The 13,702-nt window shown below is 37.7% G+C and overlaps 1 protein-coding gene and 1 long non-coding RNA gene across 2 annotated transcripts in view; one reads left to right on the top strand and one right to left on the bottom strand.

Moving 5' to 3' along the window:
- LOC108968796 (ran-binding protein 9) overlaps nucleotides 1-4,562 on the bottom strand; it is a gene marked incomplete in the record, with an annotated part of 15,720 nt that extends 11,158 nt beyond the window's left edge. Inside the window, 8 exon segments of the mRNA XM_018933049.1 lie at nucleotides 1-78; nucleotides 148-323; nucleotides 567-718; nucleotides 790-902; nucleotides 973-1,160; nucleotides 1,245-1,435; nucleotides 1,516-1,680; nucleotides 2,969-4,562. Coding sequence (XP_018788594.1) covers nucleotides 1-78; nucleotides 148-323; nucleotides 567-718; nucleotides 790-902; nucleotides 973-1,160; nucleotides 1,245-1,435; nucleotides 1,516-1,680; nucleotides 2,969-4,529 — 2,624 coding nt within the window.
- A 5,168-nt stretch (nucleotides 4,563-9,730) lies between these two features.
- The window catches only part of LOC108968780, an 18,490-nt gene continuing 14,518 nt past the window's right edge, over nucleotides 9,731-13,702 (top strand). The window contains exon 1 of the long non-coding RNA XR_001993356.1: nucleotides 9,731-9,912. This is a non-coding gene — a long non-coding RNA (uncharacterized LOC108968780). The remainder of the gene's footprint in view (nucleotides 9,913-13,702) is intronic.

Raw genomic sequence — 13,702 nt, 5'->3', positions numbered from 1 at the left:
TTCAAATAATCGATATTGGTGCTATTGTTTTTATTATTAATTGAAATCGCATCACCAGAGCAGTTCTCATCCGAAACACTGTTGGTTGAAAGCAGATTAAACACAATTAAACATTTTTAAGTAAAAAATTAAATGGTTTGGACTCACGATGTGTTTTTCAGTTCCTGTTGATGCGCATGATTATCGGCATTTATCACAGCTGAATTTGTTGTTGTAGTTGATGTTGTCACCATAGTCTGTGCATTATTATGTGCTACTGTGCTCTTACCATTCTGATATGATTTGGTTGACTGTATGACCGATGTTTGATTCGGTGGCGTTGTCTGCGTTTGTGTTGTGATCGAATTTGTTAATTTATTATTAGTAGTAGGGCAATACTGAATCAACAGACACACAAAATAAAAAATAAGGACACAGAAAAGCAAAAAACAAAAAAAAAAAAAAAAAAAAATACAAAACATAAATGATTACATGCACATGTATTAGTAAAGACTTTCTTCTCTTCTATTGGTTTTTAGGTTAAGTGACACTAAGCTAAGATTTGTTTATCGATATCTGCGCTTTACCTCAATATCTGAGCCATTCACCATTTCTATGAACTGTCTGCACTTCAGCATGAACCAAAGACTTTTGTTATTCTCTAATAAACCCGGATAAGAGCGCAGCGTATGCTCAATGGCGTGACCCATTTTGCCGGATAATACAAGTTTTAATATTTCTATAATGTTAATTGGAAAAATAAATTAATTGCAATAAGTAACAGTTATTTAGGGCTTGCTGCAAACATACTTTGACGATTTCGAATCGATGAAATATCCTCTTGAAATGTTTGACCAGTGGTGCGAGCGAATGCCTCTGCAGTTTGACTATAACCATTGTGCAAGAGATATGATGATACCATTCTGAAAATATAAACAGTAATGAGTAAAAGTTTACTTTTGAATTATTTACACGTTTTGTTGCGCAACTCACTTGTGTAGCAGTGTCGTTGGATCACCCTGATCGAGTGTCATGGGGAAATCATAGATGGCGGTCCTCATTTGAGCACGCATTTGCTTCATCATATCTTCGATTTGATCAAATTTGAATGGCTCCTGGCCAAAATTGGCATCGATCTCCTCACCAGGCGTTTGTAGGCCCACCGTTGGATATAGTTTACACTAATAAATATAAAAATACATATGTACATACATGTAGCGCATAGTCACCATAGCACACTTGTATATACTACTAACTTTATGTACCGGTAAATCTCTGAACGCGACACCAAGATCAATGCCATTCTTTGTGTAAAAACATGAATTATCCACAAAATTCACACAGCAACCGATTACATCGCCAGTTGTGAATGTCGGTCCATACGATTGACCAGTATTGGATTGCGCATATGAATTGCCATCGTCACCATGGTAACCATACGTATGCTTGTCCCAACCTGAAAGAGAAAATGGCGAATGGAAACCGAAAATACTATTATTTGCATTTGTTGATGGACACAAAACGCGCTGCCTTTACCTGGTAAACGATTCATGCGAAATTGCTGAGCTGTCAAACCGATACCCATGTAACCATCTTTACCTTTCGATATGATTTTCACTTCAAAATAGTATAGGCCACAGGCGGGTGGAATCGGATGAGCTGTGCGCACAGAGGCAGGACCGTCGTGCTTATTACCTACGCCTGCAAATAAATGGCGTAAAATGAATATATGGCGTAATACAAGTGTCCAGATCAAGGACATGAGCATCTGAAAAAGGCTGCGCGTAGGCGCTATCAAAAATAAACTTATTTTAAATTATCTTGCAAAGTAATTTTTATGTTTCTAATTATAACAAGTAATTTAAAACAATTTAGTCATTCAGCGGTTGTTTTCGCTGTGCTGTTTGCGGTTTAAATATTTTTGGTTAAATAAAAATAAACCGATAATTGTTACTGTAACTTACGCAAGACCGATAGTTGTATAAATAGACATAGGCACCCTCATATGCACATACACTCATAATTACAATAATCAGAAGTAAAATTAATTTGAAAGCAAGGGCAACTAGTTTAAATGTAAACAACAACAATGCGCTTGATAACCACATATCAGCTGATGGTATTATGATTGCACCAACTAAACGACAATCTCACGAACAACAACAGCAAACAACAGCACATGCACATATGTTTATAAATGTCAAAAGGAGTACGGACAATAAAAAGCGTGCGTAAAAAAAAAATCCAAATGATATACAAAAACAAACACACAAATAACCAGGCCAATGACAGAGGGCGTTGAAGCGAGAACAACCGAATTGTAGTCGTGCTGGACAACTTCGTGTTTGCTTTCCTTCCGTTTGTTCCGTTGTTGTGTATAAAGTCGTTTTCTATTTTTTTTTTTCTCCCGATTTGGTACATAAAATGGCAGAACAGATTGCACTCCACTGTATGATGATGACAAAGGCAAATAAAGCGTGTGCATGGGAAACGCAATAAAGAGCGATGGACATGGACAATTAACCGAAATAAATGAAGTGAGGAGAAGAGATTGCATGCATGCATATGCACATTATGCCTACGTATATAACGAAAACTTCTTGAAATGGGTTGAGTTACAACAATGAGCTGCATAACAATCATTAAATTTATTTATTTTTAAATTTTAATAAACTAGCAATAAGTGAGTGTATTATTTAAGAAAACAAAAAAAAAACAATTACTTTCTTGCCGTTGATTTTCAATTTTCTCCGTACACCCACACATTTGCACAGCTTTAACACTATGGAAGCGATTTTTGCGTTTCCGCTTGTACCTTAATTTCTATTTCGTTTCCTTTAAAGGACGCGCATATTTCGCGCTTAAAAACTGTCGGGTTGATTTTAGTTTTAATTTTTATATGGTGCGTGTTAGTCTAGTATTTCTTCTTCGATCGTTTGTGTCTAATGGGAATAACTAAAAGTAGTGCATTTATTAAAGTTTCACTCACCTTTATAGTGTACATGTAGGTTATTCTGCGATAGTCCAATAGATAGACATTTGTCGTGTGGACTCCAGCAGCGTGGCAGTGGAGTTTCAGCTTCGTTCACATTTGGATAGAGCATTTTTAGGCGATCGGTCACTTGCTGACGCGAATGATGATTATGATTGCTACTGCTGTGGGCACCAACGCCAGCGCAAGTGATGTTGCTTGATAGGGCAGTGGCACYGCCGCCGCCGCCGCCGGACGGGTTGTCGCTATTGCTGCTGCTCCCAAGCATGCTTGCTGTTAGTATTGCGTTTGTATTCGCGCCGTTACTGGGATTTATTTGGCTGATAAAGCTAATGCCGCTATTATTGTTATTATTGCTGCTGATGCTGATGCTGTCGCCCCCACCGGACAAAGCAGGTATGTCAAACGCAAATGGTGAATTATTTATACAGCCACCAAAATTGGGATAATAATGATGATGGTGGTGGTGGTTTAGTGGGTGCGTGAATGGATGGTGTGTAAAATGCGTAGCGTACGTTAGTGCAGCAGGTGACTTTGGTGCTCGAACGCGTTGTTGTTCGCCACTAAGATTTTCTTCGTCGTCGGCGTCGGCGTCCTCGTCTTCGTCGTCCTCTTCTTGCAACAGCAATGGCAGTGATATTGGAGGTGTTTGGTTACGTATGTTAGATGCGCTGCTACCAGCTGCACCTTCTCCTATTACGCTCAGTGTCGAGCGTTGAGCACCACTCAAACTAACCACTGGTTGTTCTTCCTGCTGTAGACACGGGCGTTGTGGCTGTGTCTGCTGCTGCTGTTGACTAGTTGTTGCAATGTCAGCGTTCAGTCCAATAGCTTCACTCGCAGCTGATTCTAATGCGGATGCATCAATCGTATCGGCAATCGGACTATTGTCTACAAAAGCACATGGATGCGTTAATTGGAGTTCTTCTTGAATGTCCTCTAGCTCAAGGGCTTGCTGGTGCTGTACTATGGCTGCTGCTTCCGGAATCGGCGGTTGTTGTTGTTGTTGATGCTGCTGCTGCTCTTGTTCGAGTGGTGGTGGTGGTGATGGCGGTGGTGGTAGTAGTGCGTGTTGCTGGAGGGAGGGAGAGGGAGAATGTTCAAAATGAAGCGCATGTTCAGAGTGTAGTTGTTCTTGTTGTAATTGTTGTGGTTCTTGCTGATGATGATATAGCTGAAGATTGTGTGACGATGATGTTGGCGACGATGATGATGAGGAGGATGAAGGAGGTGGGGTGGTATTGTTATTGAATAAGAGGGGTGAAGCGAAAACTGAATTGTCCGGCAAATGACCTGCCGTATGAAGTTGTTGCTGTGGTGGTGTTGGTGGTGGCGGTGGTGATGGTGATGGCGGTTGTGGCAATYCAACTGCACCGATGCGTTCGTCCAAGGGCTCCGGTAGTGCCTCGGGCTCTGCGAAATGCCCGCCACCATCATTATCAGTTGACTGCAATATTGGGAGCATAGGTAAATTTGCGAGCAAATTGCTGCTGCTGCTATTGTTACTGCTGCTCGTCGACGAAGAGTTCAGTTGTTCATTATCGTTATCAGTATCCATTTTTTATGGCTTAAAAATGTTGAAATTAGTCAACTGAAAATATGGTACACACTTTTTTTTTAAAAAAGCTACCACTCAAGTGTGCGCATTAAATATTTATAGACAACAAAATTTTGAGGGAATAGACTTGGGTTTGTCGTTATTGGTTACCATCATCAACATCATCGTCGCAACATCAGTGCTAATGCGTACTTAAAAATATACACAATACATAACAAATATTTCCGATTAAAAAAATAACTTTATTTGTTTGTTAAATAATTTTTAGAAACTCAATTGGAAGTCGCTTCGATCAAATCGTAGCTATAAAATTAATTCCAGTGACGCATTTAACATAATTATTTCGTAGAAAATGCAATATAGCACATTGCAGTAAAAGCGGTCAAGGTTGCACTGCCCTAAATCTATGCTGACCCTGGCATGGAAAGAAGCTTGTAACATATTTTTTTTTTTTTAATAATTCTATGATTTCAACTTAATCAACGCGTAGGGCCAGACATGGATTGTCTATCAACGTCAAATAATTGAAATATATGCAATTCTAAAAACTGCAATTACGTTGCATCCATTAAGAGCAACAGCTATACAATTGGTAGTCAACGAAAATAACGCCGTAGTATCAAGTAATCCTGCAGACACCAGATGCTGATTATGATACTACTTTTCCTATCTATTGCGCTGTATTTATGCATTTTACTTTTCGTTTTTGTTAAACAACAGCTGTGAAGTGGCAAGTGAAAGCAACAATGATTTGTATAAAATCAATATATCACCTTTACGCACGTCAGCGCTTAAACTAGATTTTCGACAAATTCATTCTATATATTGCACATTTTGTCACAGAGATGCTTACGATTTGTTTAGTTAAAAATTATTTCAATTAATGTACGAAGTTTTTCACTTTTTTACTACGTTTCACTGATTTTTCTTTGTTTTGCCCTCTTGATAAAGTGACAATTACACGAAAGAGGCATGACACACACACAAATACACAACTCCTCTTGCTCTTCATAAATTTCTTTTCGACTGTTCTGTTCTGTATCTATTTGCGACATTTATGCATTTCGTTTTGCTTCCTTGTCAAAGTCTTCTTCTTCTACAACTTCTGGTGTTTTTCTTGTATTCTGCGCTTTGATCGCACATTCGTTTCAATTTAACAACAACAATCTAAACATATATATGTATGTATGCATAAAAGCGAAATTCATGCATTAAAGGTATAAAGTAAAATTGATGAACAATGGAGTTGCTCGACTAGCTGTATATATTATCATCTTTTTCGTTGGGTAACTGGAAGAAATTCCCACTTGCATACCGAATTCCGTGCACTTTCGCATTTATGACCTCACTCTAAATAAATATTATGTATTAAAAACGCTGCAATTGTGATCCTACGCATTGCGCTGTCACAAATTGCTTTATCTGCTACATTTCAACACTTTATTCACCTTAGTGCATTAATAATAAAAGCACTTCTTCACTTTTCAGCAACACACGCTGGCTATTGCGTTCCACTTGAAATCTTTTTATCACAAGTTTAATTTTTGTGATAATTTTTAATCCTTCCCTTCCTATTTATATTTATCCTTTCCCGAAAAAACACAAACTCTACTTCGACTGTCGACTGTCGCAGCAGAAATGACACAGTGCTGCCAATGAATTGTGTATTGTTTTTCTCGCCATATTCGTAATTATCGATAAGAATGGCATGCCACACCATGTAAGATTTTGATATTTTTTGTGATTTTCATTACGATTTACATATGAAAAAATATAATATTTAAAATTGGTGTGTCTTTTTATAGTATTAAAATATTGCAAAATATAATAATATTATGTATATAATATTAAAATATTTTTACTCAATGCATATCGATGTATACACGATACATGTATTTACCAAATAAAATTTTTATTACCTTATTGTCCGGTCTGTTTGTTCCGGTATATCTTTAAAATGGCTGGATCAATTTTGATGAGACTTTCACTGGACTTTCATTTACAACAGTGTTGTTGTCTTAGCCCAAGAACAATTTTTGCAAATGAAAATCAAGCATCAAGGATTGGTATGCTAAGTTTAGATGTAGTGAAATGAGCACCGAAGACGGTGAACACAGTGGACGGACGTCCAAAAGAGATTGTTGCCGACGAAAATGTCAAAAAAGTCCACAAAATAATTTCGGGTGACCGTAAAGTGCTCCTGCTATATGGTGCAGAGGCTTGGACGATGACAACAACTGATGAGTCGACGTTGAGAGTTTTCGAGAGAAAAGTTCTGCGAAAGATKTATGGTCCTTTSCGCGTTGGCCACGGCGAATATCGCATTCGATGGAACSATGAGCTGTACGAGATATACGACGACATTGGCATAGTTCAGCGAATTAAAAGACAGCGGCTACGCTGGCTAGGTCATGTTGTCCGGATGGACGAAAACGCTCCAGCTCTGAAAGTATTCGACGCAGTACCCGCCGGGGGAAGCAGAGGAAGAGGAAGACCTCCACTCCGTTGGAAGGACCAAGTGGAGAAGGACCTGGCTTCACTTGGAATATCTAATTGGCGCCAAGTAGCGAAAAGAAGAAACGACTGGCGCGCTGTTGTTAACTCGGCTATAATCGCGTAAGCGGTGTCTACGCCAATCAAGAAGAAGAAGACCGTAAAGTGCAGTTATTCGAGACACAGGCACCCTAAAGATATCAACTGAACGAATATTTGCACATGATTTGGCCTTCGAAAAACGGACGCACTCGAAGAAAAATAAAGTTTCACCAAGACAATACAGCGTGTCACAAGTCAGTGAAAACGATTGGGTTCCTAATTACTTCCACATTTACTATATTTCCCAGATCTGGCCGCTAACGGTTATTTACACTTTTCTTTAAGCGTCCACTCTGCAGGCACCCTCTGAAAATGAAAGCAGTAAAATAAATCGTATCAAGTTGAAACCCATCGAAAAAGAAATAAACGATCTGAGTTCGTCAAAAGTARGGATGGGCATAGTTGAATTTGAAGAAGAGGAAGAACCGAATTTCGTGTGCGGAGTCGTTGCGAATGTTGGAAAAGGCTTACGGTGATTCAGTTTTATCAAAAACACAAGGATACGAGTGTTAGGAAGCCTTCAAAGAGGGTCGAGAAATCGTTGAAGATATTCCTCGTTCTGGACGACCTTTGACCACTTCAACTGATGAAATTATTAAAAGAGTGAAGYATRYGRTGCTTGAAAATCGTCAGCCAAGTATTATAGATGAATATTCGAATGATTTTGGWTGATATTTTGTGTATGAAACGCGTTTTTGCTAGAGTCGTCCCGATAAAGCTGACATTTCTTCAAAAATAATAACCCAAACAAGTTTCTTTGTACACGCTTAATCGGCGAATTCCGATCCCACGTTCRTGGAARTATTTATAAYTGCCGATGAAGAACAATTCATGWATTTTACACGGTGATAACGCACCATCGCATCGAGCAATGAATTCCATCGACCAACCACCGTACTCACCAGATTTGGCTCCRTGYGACTTTTGATGGTTCCCCAAACTGAAATTGCCGCTGCTTGGAACCCATTTTCAGGCACTGCAAGAGATAAAACAAAATTCGCTGAAGGAGCTGAAGCCCATCCCAAAAAGTATCCATGAAAAGTGTTTTGAGGATTGGAAAAATCATTGTCATACCTGTATTGTAAAGTGAGAAGGCGAAACATCCCCTCTACAGGGTTGTGCGATGGGCAAATGAAGAACACAGTTTGACAAATTTTAAGTGTTTCATTAAGTTTAGCCTCACATAGTTCTTGTTTTTTCTTGTAGCATAAACTGATTTGAGACGAACAAATGCGAAATCGGTATGGTAGCAAAATATATTTTTAATATATTTTTTCAAAAACAAAAAAAAAAAAAAAAACAAAAAAAAAGTGTTATATGAGCAAAATGCTGTATGCAGCATACTGAGCTCGGTTTCGCCAAAAATTAATCACTCGCTTTCCATTCATACACATTTACAAATAGCAAAGCTTTCGCAAAAGCTGTACATTAAATAACGGAAATAACTTTCAAAAGCTTGGCAATGGCTTGTAGCTTCTCGTTAACTGCCACGGAAATTAAATTAAACAACAAAGTTTGCGAAGTATTGAGCAATATTGCTTTCTCCACTTTGTTGACGTTGAAAAAAAAAAAACAAAACAAAAACGTAACTTTTCCCACAATCTTTATGCTATGTAAGCTTACAGAGTGACTGCTGTTATTAACATTGCCTGCACAAATATGCGCTGGGCTGCCTTTAGTGGGTCGCATCTCCAACGTTTTTGTGTTTGCTGTTGTTGTTGTGCGCTGAGAAGGCACACTAGGCACGGTTTGTTGTTTTCGGCTTGTCAATTGGTTGGCGTGGGCGGCTGTTTGGGCAGGTAGTGGCGCCGTGTACACATGTGTGTGTGTGCATGTGTGTAGCGTTGCTGTTTGGCGGGTAATTGCATCGCCACGAGCTGAGTCCTACTTCAGTTGTTATCGTACGGTTCGGCTGTTTGGTTTGCTCAGCTACAAAATGGCTTTGCCGTTACTATTTCGGCCTCTTCGAATGGTTGGTTGAATGCGCTTTTGTTATTTGCGGTGCGTAAGACGCGTGTTTAACAAGTTGGAGTGGAGTTTGTGGTACAATAACAACAACTTTTATACAAAGTGTACGGTTATTTCGGTGTTTTAGTGTTTTTCGTTGTATTTTTTTTCACGCAGTCATTCAAGCAAATTTTCAGCGCTCAAGTGCAATGTGTATTGTTGTAGCGTAATTTGTTGCAATTTTTATATAATTATTTTTTGTTGTTGTACTTACCGTCGTGAATTTCGTGCGTTTTTGCAGCGCCATAGATTCTGTATGTCACTCCAAGCGCTTCAAGTGCTCTAACGGCATGCAATTTTCAAAGTGATTTGCTGGTGATTTGCAAGTGATTGGCTCTGGTTGTGCGGTTTCGCGTCTGTCTTTATCTGTTTGTTCTTGCGAGTTCCATGCGTGAAAGTTTCGAAAGTTTTTGTGGCGTTTTCTTCAGTGATTGACAGGTGAATCAGCAGATCTGCAATCCAATTTTCCCAAAAACAAAAAAAAAAAAAATGTAGTGCTTAATTACATATGCACATGTGTGTAAACATATGTATGTTTATTCATACTGATTTATGTATTTTTTTTTTGAGTGTGTCTCTGTGTTCTTGACAGGTTGGTRTATCACCTGGGCTCAAGATTTCTTAAAGAGAGCGAAAGTTTCTGTGTAAAAGCAATCAAAGTTATTTTGTGCAGTTCGGCGACAACTAAAAACAACAACAACAAAACAAAGTAATAATAATAATAGCAGTGCTGTTCTTGACTGGACGTGAACAGACATGATATAATTTAGTGTATTAAAAGGTAAAATACGATTTTTTTGTGTGTGCTAACGAAAAAAAAAAATAATAATAATAAAAACCTAGTAAAGTATAATATTAGAAAAATAATAAATTTTATTTTTTAAGTCAGTAAATTTTGTAACGGATTTTCCAATAAGAGCACTACAAAAAAGTTTGGGATATCARTGAAATTTTTTATTCCTGTGAAAATACATTCGATGCCATTCTGTATGGAACTAGATTTCTTTTACAGTTGTCCCACGAGCATGCTTGCAGAAGTCCAGATGCTGAACCCAATTTTTGGCGGTTGTCAAGCATAAATACTGCTTCAACTTTACCTTCGATATTCGTACGAAGTTCATCAATTGTCGCTGGCTTGTTGGCATAGAACATAGTTCTGACCACCACACTAGCCCCACTGGATACAGTCTAACCTGTCTCTTATACACATCTAGATGTGTATAAGAGACAGGCTCCAAAGTCGACAGTTTTGTTTATTTATCGCACCAGTGAATGTGAGCTTCATCAGAGGAGATGATTTTCTTAAAAAATGTTAACGCTTTCAAATCGTTTAAGGACATTAGGGTGGTTCAATGGCTTCAGTGTTAGAGTGAGAACAATTTTATATGAATTCAAGATCAAATCCTTTTTCGAAATCCGCCAGATTGTGGCTTGAGACKGTCGCAATTCTTTGAAACTTCCTGGAATCAACAAATTCAGTTTCAGCAGCACGATTAAAAATATTTGAAATGACACTGAGCAATGCTATTCCCATTAGAAAACCCGGTATTAAAATTATTAGAATATGAATCCAGTTGGTCTAAACCTCATATTCTATACATATGAGAATATGTATAGAAAATATGAATGTGATATTTTCTGAATATCTTTTTATTTGTTTAAAAAGATATAATGCATAAATCTTAATAATTAAACATTTTAAATTTACTTTGTTAGCTGACATTAGAAATAACTTATAATATAAATATAAATCTATGTTAAAGCCTGAGTGTCCGCTCGCTCTCCTTTCGAATGCCATTCACTAGATTTCTGACTTCCCGCCTTACTTTTATAGGCGTCGCTGCTAATGCTTTCTTCTTTTCTTTCCTACGATCCTCTTTTTCCCGCATTTGATCCGTGTATATTGAAGGAGCTTCGGTTTGGCCGTTGATGTTCCGGGTTCGTAGAGATATTACTTTGTATTCTCATTCGCAACATTGTCGTTAGTTATATTATTATTCTTTACTTTATAGACTTCGTGAAATTATTACTTAGCGGCTAAAACTCCTCCAGTAGCTACTTGAACGTTTAAGTTCTAAACTGTAACTAAGCTTAAGTTGCCAGTTGCACCGAATTTATACCTTTCGTAGCAGGTAAAAGAAGGGCGGCGGTTCACTAGTTAGGTCAGTAGACGTAAGTTCAGGTAGAAATGTGCCTATGGTCCATTACCTTTAAAATTAATGCGAGTGATTCATGTAATGGAGGTATAACATAAAATTTATTATTCAAAGAGATTTAGTTTTAAAAATTTTTATTGATAATGCGGCGATCCCATTCTTTTTGAATTAATTTTTACTGCAACCTCTCATAAAAAACGAAAGCATCTGCCCAAAATTCCAAAAAAAATAAAAAATTTATATATTTATAAATAAAAAATATCCAATATAAACCGGAAAAACAGAACCAATAGTTTTATTTATTTGATTCAAAATAGTCTCCTTCTGCTTCAATAAATCCAAAAGCATGTCGGACGAGTGCTTAAGCTCGTTGGCTGGTATGGCCGCCAGTTCATGGGCAAATTCTTTCTTATGAAAAGGAAGAAGTCGCACGGTGCGCTATCAGGTGAATACGGGGAGTGGTTAATGGTTAAAATATGATTTTTGGTCAAATAATCGGTCATAATGATGTCTTTCGAATGTCGGATTCTGAGCAATTTTCGGTCGTCAGTTAATTTGTGCGGAACAAGCACACACCTTTCGTAAGCCCAAATGTTCGGTCAAAATGCGATAAATCGATGTTTTGGAGATGCTCAATTCCATTTCCATGAATTTCAATGATGATTTCGTCTGATTTTTGATGAATCACGCACAGTTTCGATGGAATTTCCGGTGATCACGGATTTTGATTGGCCCACATGTTGATCGCTTTGGATATTTGATACCAATTGAGTGTTCTTTAAATCAGATCGAGGATACAATCGGCCTTTTCCAATGGTCTACTGGATTTTACAAGACGACAGCGCTTCATGTCATAAAGGATGGTTACCTACGAAACTTTTAAATGAAACAAAGCAAGTTGTGCTTCCAGTTGATTTTGTACACAATTTAGTTGAATGAATTCCAAGCAGATGAGAGACAGTTATTGTTGCGAAAGGCAATGTAACCAATTATTTGGTTTCTGGCACGTTTGAGGTCTTTCGTTGTTCTGATGGAATACTGTAATTCTCCTATTGATCAAAGTTGGCCGTTTTGGACGATTGCACATTTTCCATTAGGGAGTTCCKTGGGTTTTGATGGCCACAAAAGGCACATTTTCATAATTTTTTCTTCATATAATAAATTCATTTTTTTATTACATATCAAAGAGTAACATTTGAATAATATTTTGTAAAAAAATTCCGAAATTCTGCCATTGGTAGCGGGTTACCGAAGTAATCGCACAAAAACTTCTCCTACGGTGGTCAGCATAACAGACGAAGCATTYATCTAAAAYCAAAAAATCAAATWYCATCGACTAATAGAGGAGTATAGACCGTGATTAATGGATGAACTCGGAACAAAATAAGTTCTTAACAAAGTTATAAAACAGAACAGTATGATTTTAGGTTTAATTTTTACCACAAATTGCATTGAAAAAATTCGTTTCCTTCGCCCAATCACGAGAAGAACTGTGAAAATTTTCAAAACCTGATCGCTAAACTAGTTTCTGAGAAATCGCGACCACCGACTTTGATAACCATGTTTCGAGTAGAGGTCGCAAAAGATATTCTTCACAAAGAAGCTGCGAATCCCCCATTCATCAGTTGCATAATTACTGGTGAGGAATCTTTATGAATATGATATCGAAACTGTTCAGCAATCTAGCGAACGGCGCTTCAAAAATTGGCTGAAAGCAAAAAAATCACACAAAAATATTTATATCAAAAATCACGTTTATATTTATCGTTTTCTCCGTTTACTGTGTTATGACTCACCGTGAATATATTCCACGTGGTCAAACGGTCAATAAGGAATACCACTTGGTCTGTTTTAGGCATTTTATTGAAACAGTGAAGTTCGTCTTAAAAGRACGGATTTTGGGGCAGAAAACTTATGGGCTTTTCACAACGATGCAATATGATTGTGGCTACCTTTCGGATAATGCGGCTCCAGCGAAGCACTGAATCGAAAACTTATATTAAAATACCTAAAATACAAGCGTATACTAAACACTAATGATTRTTTTGATGTGACATTTAGCACAGATGTGCATGCACAAAAATTTTTCAGCGGTGTTAATAGCACAATCTTGGAGACCATATCACAGRCCCACGATGTCATAATGATAATTATGCACTCACCAAGTGTATGCTTCAGTAAATTGATTGCTTCGTTTGCTGTATGACATTTGGTGCCAGTAAGCTTGTTGGAGCCACATCAATATTTTCCACTTGATTCACGAAGAAGTCTTTAATCGTGGTTCCATGACATTCCTCATTGGTAGTAACATTATGATCGACTTAATTTTTTGAAGAAATATTGATGAATTATTCTCTCTGTCCGTGAGCACACGGTAATTTTTGAGGATGTATCACTTCAACCAAAAGTGAGCTC

This window comes from Bactrocera latifrons, unplaced genomic scaffold, assembly GCF_001853355.1.
Source record: "Bactrocera latifrons isolate USDA-ARS-PBARC rearing strain unplaced genomic scaffold, ASM185335v1 scaffold_23, whole genome shotgun sequence".
NCBI lineage: Eukaryota > Metazoa > Arthropoda > Insecta > Diptera > Tephritidae > Bactrocera > Bactrocera latifrons.
Note: the sequence above shows the minus strand (reverse complement) of the source record. Positions and strands in the feature narration are given on the sequence as shown.